Here is a 23,421-nt window from a genome sequence, read left to right as displayed (position 1 = left end):
CTCACTTACTGCAGCAAAATGTATTCTAGCCAGCAACCAAATGTTTAATTTGTATCTGCAATATTAATCAATTGTATAATTTTTAAAAATTCGCGTAATGATACAATATTGCCACACAATATATTGCAATACTTTGCTGCATCGATCCCCCCCAAAGTCTTGTTAGCTGTTTACAGTTATCACAAGGTTAAACTGTTACCTTGCCACATTTACATGTGACAATTAATTCACAGTGAGTGGGAAACAAAAAAATGCTCTCCAGTTCATATATCAATATTTTTAGGTCACAGTGGTGCTACATGGTCACAAAATTCAACTAGTCATGGTCTCGAGCCCTACAGGTGTGTGTGTGTTGTGTGTGTGTGTGTGTGTGTGTGTGTGTGTGTGTGTGTGTGTGTGTGTGTGTGTGTGTGTGTGTGCATGTGCATGTGCATATGTGTGCGCGCGTGTGTCTTTGAGAGGGAGAGGCCGATAGAGCGATAGAACAGTAGAAACGATAGAACGATAGAACGATAGATAAATATTACATAACAGAATCTGATACTCACAGTCTTGAACAGACATTTCCAAGCTTGATTGCGTTTCCCCTGATACACTCTCTTTGCCTAAATACACGGAAAAGAACTTGAAAGCCAAACAAACCACCTTTGACCTTGGCTCTTTTGGGGAAATGCCTCCCTAACCCCCGTTAGTTCTCTAGTTGTACTCTAGCCAGCCAGGCGGCTGCTGGTGGATCGAGATGCCGTCCACTCATCTCCCATTACCCTCTATGCTTCAAATCAATAGTTAATTACCTCCAAAAAGCTCTCCTCGTATCGAGCTAGAGAAGTGGACAGCACAGGACAGGCAGAAATTTGCCTGGCAGAGGCATTCAGTGTTATGCAGGGTGAACACTGCCCTCCCACCACTGCTACTTATTGGCCCATCAGTGTCCCTCTTAGAAGCTGGCGCTCCGGTTAGCACTGCGCCGGCACTTCATTTCTCTCCACCACGCAATTTTCATTTCTCATGTTAACCCAGACACACGCAGCAAGACACAAATATTCATGCACAGTGTCTCTCTTTCTGTCCCTCTCTTGCCAAGAAGCCAATGCTTAATAAGAGATTACATTTATGGTAAGGAGAAGGGCAGGCAAATGGTGAAATATGTCCACATGTCCTGAACCTTGGAGAGGCACTGGCACTTACTCATTAATAATGGGACAGGCCCCAGGCCTGAGCCCTTAGCTCTCAGTCTCTACTCATTTCCTTTCCACACATCAAAGCTCTGTGTGTGTATGGCTGTGTATGTGTTGGGGCTCTTGCACATTCACGTTTGCGCTTCTGTGTGTGTCTGCTTGTCAGTCCCTATGAGAAACAGCCTGTGGAGGAGCTGGCTTTTATTTAATCAGAAGTGGAGCAGCTTCCACTACCATCCGTAATTTCAGCCCTATTAACGTTCTGCCTTTAATTCCTCCGAGCGCTGGAGACGCAGCATCCTCTGGGCTGCTGATTCACTTAAAATGCAAAAAGTACCACAAAGTTTTTTTCCCCCTTGTACAGTAGCAACTTCATATATTAGACATTTAGACTTAAGAAGCAAGGGATTTGCTGTATAAACACAGTGATATGCAGAGAGTTTATACTACACAGTGCACAGTAAACTAAATTGATATTCTTATCAGTTTGATTGTAGACTTTAGAAGGTTTCCCACACGCTGAAATAGGGCTGGGGGATAAAACGATAATGATAACCATCTCAATATAATTTTCCTCGATAGTGATATCATAAATGTTTGATAAATCCTCCTTATAATTAAACCACGCATACACCTGTAGAGGGGAGCATAAATGCACCTTAAACGCCAGTTACCGTCTGCCATTAATCAGAAGAAGACTGAGCAGCAGCAGCAGCAGCAGTGACAGAAGAAGACTGTAAAAACTTCTGACCGGCAACACTGTAACATTAATGTAACGTAACGTTAACACACGCATACATTTGTTTTAAGTATGATTGTTTTGAACATGGATAACATCGCACTGTGATTGAATTCGCCTCATAACATTAGCAACAGTTGCTGTATAGTTCACTCCTCAAAGTGACTGACTGACCCGCTTTTTCCTATAATGATATGATTTAACGTGACTAAAGGTAGCCTGAATAAAACGTTTGTACGCATTCTCATCTGTAAACACGATTTCTGCCTCAGTCACGTCAGACAGACTTCCACTGCTACTTCGAAACATCATAAAAGTCCGTCTCTTCTCACTGTTTTAATGAGAAACCGCAGAATTTAACACTGTGGGTGAAAAACTTGTACAGAAAGCACTGACCACAGTTGAGATTTTTGTCTTAATTCTGTTTACATTGCTCAAACACTTACAATAGTCTTGAACCATCTACACAAAGAGTTTGACATGCTCCTGACCAGAATTAAGATTTCTGTCTATTTTTATAATTTTATTTAATAACATTATTTTGTTAATATTTATCTACCTCAGATTTGTGAAATGTTGTACTGTTTGGAAAGTGTTGTCATGTTCTGGCAATAGATAATAGTTTAAACTACAATAAACAGTGTGGTTTCTTCAACTTTCACTTTGGAGCAAAAATTTGCCTTTAAACTTGAAAGAAATGTTATGACATTTTTGGTAGATAATTATCAATATCGAAAAATATGATTTTTTTTTTTTTATTGTGATAACATTTTTAGCCATATTGCCCAGCTTTACACTGAAAGTCACAATTGCAAAACACCACTCTACCTGCCCCCTCCCACGCCTCAGTCTGCCTTTGCCCAGCAGCCCTCCTGCTTGTAGCCCTTAAGCCTGAGCCGCAGGGCTTAAAAGTCAAATTAAATCATTCTGGGCCTGACTCAAAAACAGATCTCATTATAACAATCATAAAAGAAGCTCTTTGTTCCTTTCAGCCTGCAACCCCAACAGTCTCTTAACCCTCTTCCTGTTCCAGCCAATGCAGCGTCTATTACATCTTCGGGACAGAGTCACATTTCACTTTTCTTCCCTCCCTTGTAGTAAACCCTATAATGCTTCATAAATGCATCTGTTTTCAACTAAAAAAAAGAGTGGCGGTGAAAGTAGCAGGTGAGGGAGGGGAGAGAAGAGAAAGAAGCAACCAATTATTTTCAGGCACGAAGGTTCAGGAGAGGAGGTGGGAGAGCAGGGGGGGTAGCTTGCAACTTCTCTCAGATTTAATTAAAATTCATTGAAAAAAAAAAAGAACAATCTAAAAGAAGAAAAAGGCAGGAAGTCAAGTCAACAACAGGCCTTTGTAGATCTGGACTGGCCAGAGGTGATTTAGGGAGGGTTGGGGTGGACGGGGCTAAAGGGGTGGAATAGAAACGGTAGATAAGGGGCTGTAAGCATAGAGGCCCCAGGAGCCAGGCGGCGTGAACACTGGGAAATAAGACTCGATAATCAATGCTTTCTTTTCTCGCCTCTAAACTCAACAAATATCGAAGAGGCTCCCCTTTCCTGCTGACTGAACAACTGTCACCCAATCTCTAGGACAGGTGATAATGGAGGGGGAGAAAAAAAACCCTGAAAGAGACAGAAAAAGAATGAGAAAAAGCACATTTTTCACACCACCATCCTTAAGTGGTGGGGAAGCGGGGTCACTGCGCCCAATCAATTACTAGCAATGCCATTTTCCACTAGGTGTGGCTCGGAGGGTTATCTCTATCTTGTGCACATCGAGCCTTGGTGAGCCTGTCAGTGGGCGTGTGTGCGTCTGTGTTCATGTTTGCCATTTGAGAGAGCTGGCTTTACCAGGAAACAGATGACTCACACAGTTTGAGGTTGAACTGTGTCACGAGCGTCACTGCTTTCACTCCTAGCGCTCTAATGTGCTTCGTATGTTGCTGATGCAGTGGGTCTGCTTATCCCCGAGATTGGACTGATAAGGCCTTAGCCCTGGTCCCACAGTCAGCCACCTGCTCTGATAAGGGCCGAGCACCAAGCAAGACAGGCGGAACCTAACACCGCTGATAGCATCTCCTTGGCAACTCTCTGGACACAGGAATGCATGGAAGACACAGGAGGGAAACAGAAAAGAACATGAAATATCCGCTAGGCGAGTTTCAAGAAAACACGACCCGAATCTGGAACGGGACACACAAATATGCGCATACAGTATAGTGAATGCTTCTCTCCTCCTCTCCCTCCCTGTTCTCCCTTGATACCGTTCGTTCTCACACTGAGACGTACACAAAAAATGCACACATACATACCAGCCCCCAACCTGCATCCACCATCTGGCCTTCCCAAGGCTCAGATGTCTCTGGGGTAAGGTGAGCCATGAGGGGGACTCAGTGTGCATGTGGTTGTGTGTGCGTGCGTGTGTGTGTGTGTGTGTGTGTGTGTGTGTGTGTGCAAGAGAGAGAAACAGAGAGATTGAGGAGTCAGTGATCATGTTATCAAAAGATCACGCACTATAAAGTACACTGCAATATGTGAAAAACCATATTGGAAAATAAAATCTCCACAGACCAGAGATTCTTACCACATTGTCTGCATGCAAGCACAATACTTTCACAGAAAAGGCAGTACAACATATTTACAGCACTGCAGGTACAGGAGCTGCAGGCAGAGGTTTTCACTGGGGGTCGTCATAGCTGACTAGGTCGCGTAAGCGCACCTTAAAACCGAGTAGTCTTTTCACTGTGGACAAAATAAAGCCTCCATTATTGGATGAGGCCATGTCTGCTGCCCCTGCCAACCATAATGGCTTTAGCACTCTACTGACGACACAGGCACCTTAACGTACAATACACACTCTGCAGTACAAAACGACTGGAAAATTGAATTCTACTTCAGGTGGTCCCAGGTCAGCACTAGAGCCCTTGGCCAAAAAACACTTGTACACTCATGTGAGCACTCACACATACACACAATTCTTTATGTCTTTTCAGTCCGACCACCTCGACCCGTGGGCCTATGTTGCGCTTATATTTTCATTCTTCTCTTTTCTAACCATATGAAATGAGAGACCCGGGGAATGGAGCAATCTTGCATTCACATCCATTAGAGACTCAACAGGAGTCTTTTCACAGGCTGTCTCCTCTGCACAGCTGGTGAGCTCACACGCACGCTCAACTCACATCATCCAGTATTCTTAACTCAATACTTCACTAGCCTCACAAAGCCCGTCTGTATCAATACAAGCTCAGTTTTTCCTACCAGATTCAAGTCTGTGAAGTAACTGGGAATCACTTCAGCCTGACCAGATACATGTTGGACCAACCTGAGAACCTGCAGTGTGTTTATGATGATGCGACTCGCCGCTCAGACAAACTGCCAAACATTTTAACCAGGTGTAAAAGATATCAAAAGAAGCAGGATTTTGAAACTGCTGGTGTATTTTTAGGTGGGAGATATGGGAGGAAATGTGACCTTTCTTAAGCAGCCAACATGTTCTCTAGTTCAAAAATGTGAAGCAGTGACCAATTAAAGCCCAGCAAGTGATCTATTTGTCCAGTCAGGTGCATGAGGCGTTCATTTTAGTCCATTTGTGCTCATATATATAATATAATATATATGAGAGTAAAAATGTGACATTTGTTTAGACATATTTTACCAACTTTTGGCTGATGGCTGGTGCTAATTTCCAACCCTGAATGAGACTACTCTTTGTTTTCTTCAAATGTAATGAAATATATAGGAACAAATACAGTATTCCCAAGTGCCTAATAGCTAAACATAAAATGATAAGAAAAACTCACTTTTCACCCTACAGATGTAGTTGGTAACATATATTTGGTGAAATTGTCACTATACTCAAACAGCACTTAATGGGACAGATAATCTTGAAAAAAAATCACATTCCTCTGTCTACTTTATTGCCTTATAGCACTTCTAATGGCCTTATGTACAGAAACAACCAATCCCAGCCGAGGAGTCTCTAACGAAGCTGTCATTCATGTCAATCATGGCTCATGAACTGTGGTTGTACTTTCGAATATAAATCAAGATTCTGTTACTGCAATATCTATTTCTCGCCTACATTTCCAGAAGCATATTTCAGTGTAATGCTTAGCTGTAAAATGGGGGGGTGCTTGGTACTTCAAGTTGACTATTTATGGCATGGCAGCCTGTTAACAAAATCATTTTACAGTTAAACAGTACATTCAAATATGTTTCTGAAATATTTAAGAAGAGAAATATGCAATGCAGTGAGAGAATTGTGAGTCATATTTCACCAGCCCTGCCTAGTTTGTCAGTTTGACTGCAGTTGGTTGATATTGGTTGTTTTTGGTGCTCTGCAGGGGATTCTGGCGAATGTCATTATATGCAGTAGAAGGAAGTGGAGGGGCACATTTTTTTTCAACAGACTGTCTCATGAACTACTTTTAGAATGTAGTTACTGTTTCTGCAAATATGACACACAAATTATTTTCATAAAAGTTACCAACTATAGCTTTCACAGTCGGACCGATTTTGAAAATGTCTTCAGAATTGTCCTGCGGCAAAGCCCAGCGAACACTTCTACCAAAGGAAATTCAAAATTTCAGTTGCGGGCACAAACGCGTTTGTCTGTGTGAAGCAAAGAACTGTCAATCATCAACCGTGCACCCTACTTGAACTGACAGTTGTCTCATACAAATGCCTCTTGAGCCTCGCCAAACCACAATACACGCAGCAAGATGGCGGACTGGCAAAGCTGTGTGTTCACTTTACAAGGCTGCAACTGCATTCAGAGAAAGTTTAAAAACATTTTCAGCTCCCTGCTGCTCTGACTACAAAAAAAAAGTCACCAACAGAATAACAATACTGTGATAGTTTATGACTCCCAGGAGGCTGACTTCTCTCTAGAGTGGGGTCAGAGCAGTGGGTCAGCTAGAAGACAGCACCCCTGGAGCTGAGTCAGTGTCTTGCTCAAGGACACTTCAGCAGGGCAGTCGTTTGCTCTAGCTCTAACCTCTCTAATCAATATGCCTCTCTAACACTCCTGATTAATGTATATCAACAGTGTGTGGTTCTGACCTCTAAAACTATTATCTGATGCTTGAGCTATCGTTCATATTATTTATGCAGGGAGCTACAATATATTCCATTCCATCCACTTGGCCCCTGAGGATGAGATATCGCCATGGTATAGTACAGGTACTTAATACAGCATCCTTAAGGACTGGTTACAGCACATTACTAATGTTCTCTTATCATACTTACACTGAATGCTGCTGCTGTTTTACCCCCAGTGTAGCGTGGTGCACTTATCTATGTCAGATAACTGAGATAACTCGATGCTCCTTTACTTCTTCAGCTTTGTTCAATGGCAGGCGACTCATTTGTATAACGTGTGCCATATCTAGTGTGAAACTAGCTGACCACTCTCCATCTGCCTCTCTCATCTTTATTTTATTTTATTTTTTTTATCTCCCTCGGTCCCTGTCTATCTTTGTGTTTCATCCCCGTTCCCTCCGTTGGCTCCCACCTCCACCACCCAGTTCCAGGCCGTTAAATGAGCAGGCTTATCTAAGTCTAATTGGTTTAAGGGCAAACAGAAATAAGCAATGGCTCTGTAAGTAGGGGAGAATTACTGCTGCTGTTGGCAAGAACCGTACGCACACCGTGGGGAGAGAGCGAGCAGAAGAGGAGAGAAGGGAGACAAGAGAGGAATGGGGGAGATTAGTGAAGAGAATTATGGAAGACAGAGAGGAATAGAGAAATGAGGGGGGGACGGGAGGCAAAGAGGAAAGTAGGCAGAGAGAAGATGATGGGAGAAATGGAGAGAGAGAAGACAAATGAGGGGGAAACAGAGCACTGCACATGCTTCTTTTTCTAATGGCATGCAAATCCTCTCCTCCCCTCTCCTCTCTGCTAGCCCTTTGCTTTAGGTCTGACTGCCCCTTCAATGACTTGTCAGTGAATTCATTTCTTTTTGCAGAAATCATGCCTTCTTGTGTGTGAGATTGTGTGCCTTTGTGTGTGTGCTGAAACTTTTAATTAAACAAGTCCAAAGTTTTATTATCAACCTTACACAAACTATGTTTGGCCTTTCAGTACACATGATCCACACACAAAAACACACACTTTCACACTGTAACGCACTTGCCACTCCGTTTCATTTCACTTCCGTTTCACTCATTTGTCTATAATGCTCAGCTGTCCCATCTAGCAATCTACCACGCATTTCATCACTTCATCAATGATGCGTGGAGTGTTTACGGTAAGTGTATGCATTTGTCGGGAAGTCAAATAATTTGTTCATCACAAGTATGCGTCCATATGGTCAGGGGCCGCTCCTTAAATTACAAACACACACACATGTGCAAACACAGATCTCTGACACTATGCGATTATCCTCTGATTCAGACTCGTAATCAGATTAAGGGTGACAGGAGAGGCAGGGATAATGTGGTCAATGGCTCCACTCTCCCTCACACACACACCGAAACACACACAAAATAAAAGAGCAACAGATTGGAGTTCACATCAGTGAAGATTTTAACCTGCCCGTGGGACAACCTCCTTTCAATTAGCGACCCAAACAAGGAAATCACTTTCATCCTTGTTACCGAGGTAACTCAGGGGCCATCTCCCTGCCCATCTGTTTCTTTCTCATCCCATCTTTTATAGAGAGAAATTCTAAACCCCTTTCCTCACAGGGAAATATCACTCCACCTCCTCCCTCTAGTTCCTCCACTCATCTCTCCGAATTGACATTTCTGCTGTCATTTCACACTGGGTAAACAACTGAACCCCAGAAATATCCATCCTCACAGAGGTAGCAATTTGGGCCTGGGCTTGCTATCCATAGCTGTGTTGAAATCTGATGAGAACAAACAAGAAAGCCGCCGCCGAATTAAAGAGCACAGCCGGAGCCGGGAGCAGTCCAGGAGCAGAGTTGTAAATGATTAAAGAGAGAGGCTGCATGTGAGAAAACTCACTTTATTTGTGCTCCTAATTTACTTATTTATGCTACTGGGAGGGGACACAGACAGCCATGGGAAGCTGGTGTCTTCCTGCGTATGTTTTATTGGCAAGGCTGAGCTACTGTACGATAAAATGAGGTTAGAAACTATATATCCATGATGCTGTCTGGATATCCATCCATCAGCCAACAACTGAGACTACAGCCCAGTGCTGGGTCCCCAGGGTCCCACAGCGGAAATGAAAAACATGTTTAACTGAGGCGATATTAGCTACTAGTGGCCCTGCCGCTTGTCTTGATGAGTGTGCATGAGAAAGAAATTAGGAAATAGGAGATGCAGGAAGACAAAGAGAGAGAAAACAGAGGGACGGTGTGAGGAAAGGGAAGACGCTGCAGTGATATGTTTTTTGTTTATTTTTTAGTATATTAGTTGAAAAAGTAAAATAGAAAATTTGAGTGTTTGTGTCTGCAATATTAAATGCCACAGAGTGATGCTCAGGGCTTAATAGTGAATCATATATGTGCAATTTAATGAAAAAAAAAACGTGACAGGAATCCTTGGAGCTTTGACTGACACTTAATGTAGCTTCGTTTCCCAATGAGACACTAATTTCTCATAATTTCTGCAGGAGCGTCCTCCTGTCCTGCACTCCTTCTGTGTAGAAAAGGAGTGAGAATAACTGATTTGAGCGCACTGATAAACTACCCTAAACGATAAACACATTTAAAGTCTCGTTCTTCACATGGATAAGTAACGCCAGTGACAAGCAGCGGAGCGGGAGGACCGCCGCTCCGAAATAAAGGAATAACCACGGCAATCTGCTGCGATCCACGTGTATGACATCCCTGTATGCCCGAGGCGCAGCAATACCCCAACACAAAACGTTGCAAGCATCCCCAAACGCAGCGCGTCTTGGAGAGGACCATTTCCACATTTAAAACGAGAATAATCCTTTATTTACCTTCCATCGCAGAGGATGATGTGATGACCAGCACGCATAAAAGCGCAAACAAATCCACTGTCATGGCAGAAAGGTAGTCTCCACAGCCTGTCCCCCCCAAAAAAACCAAGACGCACGGTGCGCGTCAAAAAGAATCCCTCAGTTGTCAGAGCGGTACTCCAGCAAGATAGCCTGTGTTGTGAGTCACATTTCAAGCCGTAGTAAACAATGTGTGACAATCAGCGCCGGGAAAGGAGTGTAGGGGCTGAGGGGGTGCGAGGAGCAGTGGGGGGAGAGGAGGAGGTGGGGGGGGAGACCCGACATTGCTGCTCACACAGACCGCCGAGGCCAATCACCGGCTGGGAGCTGAAACTCGCTAACCAATCACCGTCCCGCCGCTCCGCCCACCTCGCATTGTCAAAACACAAAACTTTTCCTTGACCTATTTGAAGCCACGTCCGCTTCTCTGAAGGCAAATAGCACCACCAGTCGGATGATTGCAGCTACTGCATGTCAAACACACAAACAGAGCCAAGCCTGCCCCATGGGAGACGATCTAAACGGCTGTATGCTGTAGTTCAGTGGTCCGTCAGCCTCTGGTTCAAAATAATACTGCTGTTGAACTATTTATCAGGCTCCCAAACGGCGCGCTGCTTACTTTCCCTTGTTTTAAATGTGTGTTACAATGAATATCATCCTCACTAACGACTTTAAAGTTTTAATTTATAAAAATCACAAGTGTTGCAAAAATTAAGTTTCCTAAAAGCCAGCTGAGCGAGTTATTTTACTCTATGTGTAACAAAGTCAATTATACACCAGGAATATGTGTGATAGAGTATCTGTTAATAATGTGTAGTTTTATAATTACACAAAATCTGAGCAAATAGTTATAAACTGACATGTTAGGCCTCCAGACGATAATCAATATGTAGAACTTCTGAGACTTCTGAGGGTCCCCACTATATGTGTGTGTCCCACCTTTACCTCTGTCCCATTGCTAATGTTCTCCATAGGAGTGCTAAGTGGCAGTGTGGTTTTAGCCTTTCCACTGAACTAGTTTACCTGTTAGCCTAAATTTATTGTGGAGCATGTTAACACATTCCTATGTCATTTCATTTGTGTAGGTTCTCAAGTCACATCAATTATAATTAATAGAGGATTTTGTTATTTAAATCTTTTTTCAGGTATGTTGTCTTTGTTTAATATACTGATTCTTTTTTATGTTCTTTTGCTGTTTTCCATGGTAGAGTGGCTCAAGTCAAGTCAATGACGATTGACAGAGGATTCAATTTACATATTTACATATAAAAAGAAATCACCTCAAAAGATGTCCTGTTGGCCACTTCACCTAAACACAATGCTGAACACTACCAGTTACATATGTCTATACTAAACTGACAGTGTTTGCCAACTCCCCAACTCCAACCAGCCACATAAGTCCAAACCAAACAAATTTTAAAAATACCAAAGTAACACATCGTCTGGCACCCTTACTCTCCCATTATGCTCATACAAGTGCGCACCTCACTTGCATTGAGAATGTTCTTTAATAGCTTTCGCAAATCCAACTGCCCCTCCTAATGATATTAAACAGGCACCGCACATCAGCTCCCTCCCCTTGCCCCTGTCACCCCTTTTGTGTGTGCGTGTGCTCCAACAGATGGTACACACAATGGGCTTTTCCCCCCGCAGGGACGCAGAGGACCACAGTCTGCCTCAGTAGTGGAAAGGGGCAGTTGCCGCCTTGTAGCCCAGAACCATGCACCTGTCTTGGGCTAGATATGTCCCCTAAGTCCCTGGAGCTCAAGAACTGGGATGGAGTCTTTAATCTACAGCTGAGTAGGCCTGGTTTTACCCGGGGCCACTGGATGGCCTAACACTTCTGTGCTGTCCCTTCACAGCATACTGGCCCAGATACTTTTTAACTGCTTCACTTTTTATGGACTTAATGAATGGGTTGAACGGTCGGGTTTTCCAAATATTATGTAGCTTTTGACATGAAAGACTATATTTCATTGCAGTTAGTAGATCTTAAAGAGGCCACACTTTTTAAGGAACAGTGTGTAAGATTTAGGGGGCATTCAGCTGTGAGGATTGCAGATTGCAACCAGCTGAAACTTCTCCCAGTTAGAATTCCTTCAGGATTCATTGTTTAAGAGGTTTTTATTGGGAGCAGAGTGATCTGCAGAGTTCTCTTCCACTCCAAAACAAATGCACCAGGTGATTTCAACCGGTAAAAACACTAAATAAACCTGTTTCAAATTACAAATCAGTGTTTCTCCTGTGTTGTTTGGCATGTCGCAGATGGGCCACTAGACCAGCACCTGCTAATGTGTGCTCACAGTATTTCTGGTCCTGACATTCAGGAGGTTTTTTCAGGGAACCAAATTATCCAGAGAGGTATCTTCTTCTCTTAAACAAACAGACCCAGTGATTTAAACTGGTAAAAACACTGAATACAGTAGTTATGAGTTACAAATCAGTGTTTCTCCGGCATTCTTGGGAATGTCTGAGATGACAAAGCAACCTGCTAAGGTGTGCTTTTTTTTTTCTAATAACTTAATGTGTGCTCAGCTTTTTTCTCTGATAACTTAATATCCAAAGATACAGAGCTGCATTATCTGCAAAGCAAACAGACCCAGTGATTTGAACTGTAAAAACACAGAATATAGCAGTTTAAAGCTTATCAAGGAGGGGCTGCTGACTACGGTGGCTGACGCCAAAGCGCCAATGGCCCTGTCTAGATCCACTGTTTGGTTTTTCTGTGCAGGGCTACTGTAGAAACATGGCGGTGCAACATGGCAATTTCTCTGGACGATGATCTGCTCCCCATGTACATATAAACCGCTCATTCCAAGGTAATTTAAACACGACTATTCAAATTTTCAGGTGATTATACATTTAAGAAAACATACTTATTATATTATATTCCATTTCTGCCAACATATCCCCCTAAATCCTACACACTGGGGCCTTAAGTATGAGCAGCTTTTTCCCTCCAACAAGCCTAAATTGTTTTCACTGCATCCATCTTTTGTGCCCCTTTGCAATTCAACTCCTAACCTTTACAATGGCAAAAATCAAACACACTGTAAATGAAAAGTGACTCACATTTAATAAATGGTTGCTCCAGCTGTGGCAAAGGCCAGCAGATGAAGTGGGGCAGCCACAGTGCTTCAGGAGCATCAGGCAGCGGTTGCTAACTTGGGAAAACAGCTTGATGAGCGCATTCGTCATTTTTAATGGTGTGGTGAGGAGTGGCGGTACAGTGCGACAAGGCACGGCACAGCATGGCCCCCGGTGCTGGCTGCCATGCAGGCCCACGATAGCCACCTGGCCTTATTTTTCACCCGGCCAGTCATCATCACCTATGACTCCACAGGTCATCTCCAAATACAGGAGCGGCACATAGCAATCTGTCCCTGTTTGCTGTCCACACCCTGCAGGGGAAGGAAGGAAGGAAGAGTACGAGGGGAGGTAGGAACAATAGTGCTGCTGCTGTAGCACATCCTCCCATACATGCACACACAGACAGCCGCACGCATACAATAACACAAATGTGCGTGCAGTCGCTCACCCACACAGCACTCAGATAATGATCCGAACAAAGCCGCACAAGCACTTGCCTACTTCAGCTCGAGAGCCTCAGCCCAATACCAATACTGAGCCCAAAAACATTGTAGAGAGCCTCTCATTCTCTCTGTGGCCTGATTTTTTTCTGTGTGGTTAAGCCTGCAAGTGTTGCATCCCAGTTCCATTATCTTTTGTCCATTCCTCCATTCAAGAAAGGCCGGATTCAAGACTAAATAAAAAGGCAACCTCTCCAGGTGGGTTATTCTCTTACATGTGTTTGATTGAACATTTTTCCATTCTCCACATCCTGTGAGCTGACCCTGAAGTTATTGCGCTTTTGACCTGTAAACATCCAGCCACTATCTACCTCTCCATGACCAACTTGCCATAACCTTTGCATTTCTGCTATCTGTCTCCTGTTTCCTGATTCCTGTTCAGAGAAAAAAAATCACAGTCGCTCAGTTTTTCAATTGAGCCAGGCAGGAAATACAAAACAACATTAAGAACAGAGAGTACCTGCCATACACAAGACCCTTTACAATGAAAAGGCGTAGTGCATTTTATGAAGACAGCAATATTTACTCATTATTTAGATAAACAAGAGCACAGAAAAGAGTTGGTGACAAGGAAATACACGCCTGAAACAGCTGGGTGATTATAATGGCACAAAATGAGAAAGGCAGAAGCAGACGTACAGGAAAGATGTTTCCCAGAGACCGCAGAAGCTGGAGAGGTTTGTCTGGTGATGAATATGAATGCACGAAAATGAAATGCCTGAGTCAATATGGAGACAGTGCAGGGACCCAGGTGACAGAGGAGCGCAGTGCTACATCCACCCTGGGGGGCTGGACTGGTTATTAGACTGGGCTTTGGCTTCATCCATCTTCGGGAGTCCGTGCACTGGCCATTGACAATATGAGTACAGAGCCAGGGCTGAATACAGATGTGCTCTGGACCAGTGTTCCCCAAATAGAGGGTCAAGACTCACTAGTGAGTCCCAGCTACAGTCATACACTTTCTGGGTCACAGCTCAAGAGAGGCGATGGAAAATAGGTTCGATGTGGAGGATGCTTGAGGTTGGTTAAGTTTGCCTGAAAAATGTATTTTTTAAAGGCTGCGCAGGCAAAGGCCAGCGTCTTTGCCTGCGCTGTGTTTATGCTGCAAAGTAGAACTCAAAAGACAATTTTCTCCACTGAACTCAAAATGTAGATACAGCTGTGAAAAACTCTCACTGCCTGCTATCCATTTGTATTCAATCAGACATATATAAAAGTTTGAAGGTTAGTGTTATGCTTGTGGTAAAAACTCATGTAAGAAGCATAAGGTGTTTTTGTTTTTTAAGTTTCGAGAGTAGAACCTCTGACAGCAGGTCAGACAGGGAGACAGGACAGGAGCTAAATACAGCACTCTCATTAATCTGCCAATGATGCCAAGACTGATGGTACCTGTCCCCTGCTATCAGCACACAGACACTTCAGAGACATTCACTGCACCTCTCTAACACAGGAAACAGGCTCACAAACATACACAAAACAGACATGAAAAATATCTATTTCAAAAAGATTTAATAAATGTTTATGTTTTTGTAAGGAAAGCGAGAGAAAGAAAGGAGGGATTACACTCCATTTCTCCTTGCTGAGATGCAGCTGAAGCATTATTTACTTTAAGTATTGCAGTTTGATTAATAAGTTGTTAGCTCACGTTCGTCCTATTCAAGATTCAAGCTCTTTAGTTACCATTAATCACAACAACACAATGAGGAGATTCGTCTCAGCCTTGAATGAGTAAGAGCATCATTACAGCTTCGTCAAGTGTGTGTGTGAGTGTGTGCGTGTGTGTGTGTGTTTGTGTGTGTGTGTGTTTGTGTGTGTGTGTGTGTGTGTGTGTGCGCACGTGAGCAAGACAGAGACTGACTGTGAGTTCAGTCTATGTTTCTACTTGTATTTACTCTAATGCGAGTGTGTGTGCGTGCATGTGCTCACACTAAAAACGTGCATGTGCAGTGCAGCAGACTCAAACACAGAGTGATGGATAATAGATTGGTGCATCCCCCTCCTCAGTCACTCGGCTCTGTCAGCTGCCATAGGGTTTTCTGTTGCAGACAATGTTCTGGCAGCAAGAACCCAATCCATCTCTCAAAGGTGCCACCATTTGAAAAACAGTGTGTCAAACACACAAAATCATGCAAAATCCAAATCGCCCCAAATCATGCCCAGACCCTATAATAATTCACTGATTATTTCCTTGATGGCCATGGTGATTAGGATGCATTCATTTTCTCGTGATTAGGCATCTCTAATCACAGAAGAGGTTAATGGGGTTGTCACTCATGCACTAGCAGCATTTAAGAAAGCTTCCTATTAACCGTGTGGCCTCAGCCCCCTCTACTGTGATGCACCTTTCAATTTATGCACCAACCTTTTTCCACCTCCTTCAGAAGAGCTGCCTTGACAACAACAACATTTGACACATGGTAAATTGTTTTTTGTATCCTGGAACACGTTATCATGGGCCAGCCGACTGGAGAGGCTCATAAAGTAGTTTTCTGGCTACAGAAAGCGACATTTAGGAGGTGGACTTGTTAATGAGGAAAAACAAAACTAGCCTGACAGCTCATCACTTCATGTCAGCTCCCAGTGACAGCCGATCCCACTCATTCCCCCATCTAGTTGTTTGTTTCACAGGGACACCATCAAAATGCATCCCCTCTGTCTCCTCCGACCTGTCTTTTTCTCCCCTCCTCTGGCCTGTGACAGATAGTTCAGTACAATCTATCAACCTCAGTCTGCCTCAGCCAGGGCCATTGCTTTGTGGAGCCACGTATGGACAGAACGTGCACACAACGACCCACATCCCTGAGTCCGTCACGCTAAATGGGATAAACATCTGGCAGTGGAAGAGGAGAGAAAAACAGAGGTCAAATCAATCTGCCCTCTGTCTGCCATACACTGATCCCCTGTCATAGGGTGACCTCTGCAAAACCCAGCAAATGAAACTCCAGAGCAGCATTTGAATACAAAGAAAGTAGCACTTCACTGCAACACAGTTGATGAGAGTACTAACTGATGGATTAAGTCACTGGTAGACTGAAATGTTCATAATAATTTTAACTAAGTGGTACCAGAGGATGATAGAATGAGTGTGACAATAAGGAATATAATTATATCATGTTAAATTAACCTTGTGCAGGATTTAATGGCATCTAGTGGTAGGGAAAAAACACTGCATAAAGCAGTTTCACATTACAAATCAGATTCTCCGATGCTGTTCGGCTTATCGCAGACAGGGCACTATCCCAGCACCTGGTAATGTGTGCTCACCTTTTTTCTCTGATGACTTGAAATCCAGACGTTCATGAGGTCTTTAACAGGAGCCAAATTATCCACAGAGGTCTCCTCCTCTCTAAAACAGTGGACCTGGGGATTCAAAAAAAAAAAAAACAACTTAATAAAGGAGTTTCACATTAAAAATCAGCGTATTTCTGATGCTGTTGTGGCTTGATGTGGAGGTTTTTCTAACTACAGTGGCCAACAGAAAAACACAATGAGCCCCAACTAGAGCCAGTGTTTCATTTTATCTGTTTTGGGCTGAGTTAGAAACACGGCGGTGTAACATAGCAATCTCTGTGGACAAGGATCCGTTCCATATGTAGATATAAACAGCTCATTCTAAGGTAAGAAAAACATGAATCTTATTTTCAGGTGATTATACACTAAATAAAAACACTTATATTATATTCAATTTCTGCAAATGTATCACTCTAAATCAGGGGTGTCCAAAGTTTTTTTTTTTAACGGGGGCCAGATTAGATAATGTGAAAATACCAAGAAGCCAGCTGCTTCTCGTATCATATGGGCTGTTAAAAAATAAAAATAAAACATTACAAATGAAACGCAGTTAACTGTTTGTTTCTAACTATAAATATATTTTATTTTCTACAGAGCAGCGGCCCTCGCTGTTGACTTTATACTTTGTTGCCGTGGACACGTCTGCTACCCTGCAGGAATAATTTTGTGTTTGGTAACCATTACTTTGCTTGTTTACTGCCTTTTTATGTAAATGGATCAATTTCACCTCTAGGTTTCTACTTAGTACATGTCTACAAACTGTATGATTGTCCTGCCATTGTGAGTTCAATGACAATAAATGCAAGTTATCTTGCTTGATCAAAGCAAAGAATGAACATGTAAACATTCATTAACATACAGACATGTCAAAAGGAGTGAGAAGAAGTGAAAACTAATGAAATCCCACCCCTTCTCCATCAGTTATTGAAAAATAATTGACTTGCTTCCATTTTTAAATAAATGAAATGTCTTAAACTATATATAACCATATGTAAATTATGAACTATACAGACCATATATAACTATATGTAAACATATCTACATTTTTTTAACAGAAAAAGAGGAAAGGTAGACAAAGGAAACAATACAAAACAGTACAAATCAAATCATACAATAATCCCTGGTGACTGTCAAACAACTTCTTCGCCCACGCACCTCATGAAAATCATATTCTCGTTCATCTATTAAATTTGTTCATGTTTGAACATTTCTTCAGGTTAATACTTAAAGTATTCCACAATTTCACACCACAGATTGAAATACAAAAACTTTTAATGGTGATAAAGACCAAAACAAATTATGAATTTAAAATGTGCATGTAATGTAAATCTATATAAAATGTTCTCTTTCCATGCCTGGTAGATTACAGAGAGGATATTATCAATATCATTAAAAATCACCACTGTCACCTGTCACAAACACACATATTACAGGCACGCTCACGCTCACGCCAAATTTCTGACTTGTGTCTAACATGGAAACTGACACATATAGTCTACACAATTAATACAAACGTAACTCACACATAAGTGACACTGCTAAAATCAAAACAGTGATGTATAAAAGCACTTTGCTATATAATCCACGTTAGGAATACGCTCTCGACTCAACAGCGGCTAGCAAGATAGCAAACGCGGCTAACACAGTGAAGTAGCTAGCTAGCAACAAACAATTCAAATGCTACACAAACAAACACACGACTGACTTACTTTTCCGGTGTCAAAAAACAGGTTCTTGAAGGTCTCCTCACATAATACAGGGGGGAAAAAAATCCTCCGACGCTGACAAAACTTCGTTTGGAGATGTCTGTCCGATATGTTCATTTTTAAACTGTCATTACTGAGCACGTCCCCATGACTTCCACACATAAAACACACTGAGGCTTTTCCTCTGCATTTCCTCCTTTTCCTCTCCAGTAGTTGAGTTTTCATTCAAATGAAGCGCAAATTCAAGCCAAATTTTCAACAAATTAACGAAATAAAATGGGAATTTATGTGCTTTTCCACTTACTACTGTTATGAGAACGTTGGGCGTTTGTTATAGAGGTAAGCAACAGGTGGCGCTAGTTCCCCAGTCAGGTGCCTTTATACCACTGCAGAAGAAGAGCACTAGTCACACATGCGCCACTGAGCAGCTCCTTCCTTAAAATACATCCATGCTGTATCCAGACTTCCTTATAATACATCCATGAGTCACACCCATATACCTTCCTTATAATATATCCATGCCATAGACACTATATAAAGATTTTTATTGTATTTAATCTTATCTTATTTTATTTTTTATTTTTTTTATAAAGATCTTTATATGTGGTCTATGGTCACACCCATGCCTCAAGTGTACATTGTTTATTCAAGGATCCCCATTAGAAGCACACAAATGACCCCCCAAGTCTTCTGGGGTCCTGCACATTGAAATACAGTACAAACACAAAATAAAAGTACAGACAATTTATATAAAAGCAGTACAGACATATATAAGAGTATAGAGAACTTCATATATAAAATAATCTGACTGCTAGACTAATACCTAAAAGAAAAGGGAAAAAAAACAAATATACAAAAAAATATATAATAGTAGTCTCAGCAGTACAATTAGACACAGCAACAAAAAGAAAAACCCCTACAGACATAAAGTGATAAGACGATAATGATATGGCAAGCAGACTAACCAGTTAAATAAAAAAAGGTAAATTCATGAAAGAAGTAAAGAATCTAAATAGCAAAAAACAAAAAAGTACATACAGTTAGTACATACATCTGTGTTCATCTTGTTGTTATGAAATTTAGAATATTTCTATTTAAGATTTTTTAAAATATGTCTCATTGATGTAAGATATGATGTCTCTGAGAAGAGAATAGCAGAGTGCTTTTGACCTGTATATAACCGGAGATTTAGGAAAATTTGTTCCTGTTACTGTGAACATTATGTGACCAGAGGCTGCACATCCTGTGCAGTAACAACGCTCAGAAGGAATGGAGGAAAACAACTGATGTAAAGTCTTTGATAAAAACATAGGGCACACTACATCCAACAATGGAAAGAGAGTTTTAAACAACTCATATTATAGCCATATTCTCTTTGAAGAGTCGGTAACAGCACTGTGTGCATATACAGTAAGTGTGTTAAAAACCCATCCAGAGACACAACAGAGAGCTTGCAGTGGCCTGTGGGCTACGTTATGACTGTATGTTATTTACTGAATCTGTTTTTTTGTTGTTGTTTTAGGGGGTTTTCAGTCAGTTTTTTATGCCCAAATTGAAAATGCTCATAAAAGACATGGATGCAAACTTTATATTCATTTTAACCTCATGCACACAATTGAGAATGAAGACAATTAAGTTTAACTCTGCAAGACTTCAGGCAGAGATGTGCAGGCGTTGAGGACGTTTTCAGGTCAAGTTTACGAGAAGCAAAGGAGAAATATAACAACCCCTCACACAGCTCCTTAACTGAACAGTGCTGCAAAAACCAATCCTCTTCCCCTATTTGACAAGAAAAAATAATTCTTACATCACAGGATTGTTACACATTTTACTTTGCCAAGTGGCGACTCATTAGAACCAGGACCTTAGCTTTAGGAAAGACTTCTTTAAATATAGCTTACTAATGTTCCCAATTTTAAAAAAAAGTCATCAAAAAGTAATCATTGACTCTACTAAACAATAACTTTAAACTGACAAACATTAAAACATGCAGCCTTGTGGCTATTGCAAACAGTTTACATCACAAATCAGAGCCAAAGCAGAGACAGAGAGAGAGAGAGAGAGAAAGAGGCTTACTTTTTTAACTAGCCATGCAGTTAGTTTTTACCAGGTTTATGCCAGTGTGACAGACTCTTCCACATTGGATGGCCCTCTAAGTTACTGAAGGGCAAAGAAAAGTTTTAGGGAACTTCCACTGTTGGGAGCCAAGAAAATAAAAAGGCCAGCGGTTGCTGTTGAAGCTGTCACACCATCTTTTGTCCCGTTTATTTTTTTATTAATTATTGAGTTAGGCGAACCCAGGATGCTCAGCCACACCACTAACCCAATACAGTGGAGGTGAATGGAATTTAGTTTCTGGTGCTCACAGCACAGCACAGCTGCCAGAAGAAAATGTTGGCATTTTATGTTTCTGAACATGTTTCATATATATATATATATATATATATATATATATATATATCAACATGACATAGTTCTGACCATTACCTTGGGGGTTTTGTGCCTTAACATAACCACGTTAAACACAGTTTGGCTGAAATATAAAGAAACATTTCAATATATCTTTTACATAATAACATGCAAATGTTAAATACCCCTGTTTTGCAGAAATGTACAATGCCAACATTTGATTCTGGTGATTGGGTTGCACAGCAATGAAAATTACACTTAAAATTGTCAACAGCAGCAAGCCTTCCAGAAACAATCCACAATCCTCCATATGAACAGTTCTCATTGACAAAAATGTTGGGTTGTTGAACCACCACTTTGAATGCTCATAGTAATTGGCAATTCAATGCTTTATACGTCAAAACTATTATGAATACAGGGACACAGATTAGTAACAGCAGAGGTTGTTCTGCAGTCGGAGCTCCTCTACACGATGCCTCTTTTTAAGTCTAATTGATTCATTCATTTGTTTTATGAGACAGATTCAATTTAATTAAAGTTCTGTTTGTTTTGCTTTGCAATTTTGCATTGTCTTTTCTTATTAATTGCTCTGCCAGCTAAGTGTTGGAGTTTGTGATTGCATTTTGTTTTTAAAGTCATTGTTGTGATTTTGTATTTCATATTTAGTTTTCCAATTTGTGATCTTATTCTGCACCATGAGTTCACTAAATTCAAATTAAAAAGGTGCACCTTCATTTCTTCCATACTACATTTACATGTAAAATGTGCATGTTTTCACACTTAATGCATTCAAAAACAAAGACATGGTTTAAATGGTTCAGGGTGTGATGGTGGCTGTGACAGCAGAAAAAGAACAAAAGGATTCATAAAAAGATGCACAAGCCATCAGTAAATGTCATAAGCTCTCTGCATGGAGGACTGAAACTGTAAAATGATACTTGGCTGTGGGACAACAATGCACTTGGACATGTGTTATTTAGATAATGACCTCATTAAACACAGGCACGCGTCTACAAAACAGTTACGCAGTCACGCACACATTGCAAACAAACAATAGTGCATAGTTAGCACATTGACCTTCTGATATTAACATTGACCTTTGAAAGCTATCTTTCCTCCCAGCATGCATCATCAGATCAATAAACATTGCTGCCAGGTGATGCTCCGAGCATTATCGGCCTGTTGCAGGCTCGATGACAGGGCATGCACACATTCAAGCACACACAAAATGCAACAAAGCCCATGTCAAATCCTAAATGTCAAAACCTTGTTCTGCACACAGAATGTGTGTTACATTTGTAATTACCAACGTAATGCACACTCTTAAAACACACTATCACTCAGCATTGACTTGTTGACCATTACTAATTGTTAATCAGTGTTTTGTGTTATGTGGTTAGAAGCAATGAGCACAAGTGAGAAAAGCAATTAACAGTTTCAGTCCTATCTCTCACTGTTGCTCCTTCTCTGCATTTTCCCATGTCTGTCTTTTTCTTCATTTTGCCCTCTCATTTTTAGTCTGCACCTCCACCACAGAAGTGCAGGTGGCTCCGTCATCTCTCCGTTCTTGGTTCAATCTCCTTATCCAATCAGAAGCAGACCCCATTACCACACAGTTTCCCAGTCAATGATTTCTCATTTAGACCACACTCCCCAGATCCTCAGCTCATTGAGGGCTTGATGGATGACCTGTCGAATATGCATGTGTGTGTGTGTGTGTGTGTGTGTGTGCGTGTGTGTGTGTGTGTGTGTATAGTGTGAGGATAGAGCTTACCCGGGGCACAAGACAGGTGGAATGAGAAACCAGATTTAAGGGACCATTGGGTCTGAGTCCCCCAGCACTCTCATTCCTAAAAAGTTGAAATCTTTCACAGTGACAGCATCTTCATCAAGTGCTCAGTTTTTGGACAGAAGAAATTGCAAAAGTGACTCCACACCTTCTGAGGATATCCCAACTGCCTCACTGTTCTTCTTGGAAGTATAGTTGTTTATCTGTTACCAAAGATTGCCGCAACAGTTCCATACTACATGCCAGTTCTACACAGATGTTGAGTATGTAGCATGTTCACACTGGAAAAAAAGACGAACTTTACATACTATATGTCAGTATTTGCACATTAAACTAGTATTACCTCCTTGTGATTGTAAGCCTCTGCAAACTAGTTGCAGCTGCAATTTACATCTGTCTGAAAACATGGATGCTTTATGCACATCAGTTTAGTATCTAACCAAATGTCTCCCCTTCTGTTCCTGATATACAGCGTTAAATGACGGCCAGAATTGTGTTTTTGAGAACATTATTATGCCACAGTGAAGTTGACCTTTGACCTTTTGCATATAAGATATAAGACATCAATTTGTCATTTTATCCTTTCAGACATTTGTGTAAAATTTTTGTCATAATTAGCATACAGATTCTTGAGTTATAACAAAAGTTTTGTGAGGTCACAGGCACCTTGACCTTTGACCTTCCACCACAAAATTCTAATCAACTCATGCTTGAGTCCAAGTGGATGTTTGTGCCAAATTTGAGAAAACTCCTTCAAGGCCCTCTTGAGATATTGTGTACACTA

At 41.5% G+C, this 23,421-nt stretch overlaps 1 protein-coding gene across 3 annotated transcripts in view; it reads right to left on the bottom strand.

Annotated features, from left to right (window-relative positions):
* Positions 1–10,028, bottom strand: part of LOC121950962 (ephrin type-B receptor 1-B) — a 195,700-nt gene extending 185,672 nt beyond the window's left edge. For all 3 annotated transcript variants that reach the window (XM_042497107.1, XM_042497106.1, XM_042497108.1), the window contains exon 1: positions 9,835–10,028. In XM_042497107.1, coding sequence (XP_042353041.1) covers positions 9,835–9,898 — 64 coding nt within the window. In that variant the 5' untranslated portion in view covers positions 9,899–10,028. The remainder of the gene's footprint in view (positions 1–9,834) is intronic.
* Between the last annotated feature and the right edge of the window lie 13,393 nt (positions 10,029–23,421).

Source organism: Plectropomus leopardus, chromosome 12 (genome assembly GCF_008729295.1).
Source record: "Plectropomus leopardus isolate mb chromosome 12, YSFRI_Pleo_2.0, whole genome shotgun sequence".
Lineage (NCBI taxonomy): Eukaryota > Metazoa > Chordata > Actinopteri > Perciformes > Serranidae > Plectropomus > Plectropomus leopardus.
Note: the sequence above shows the minus strand (reverse complement) of the source record. Positions and strands in the feature narration are given on the sequence as shown.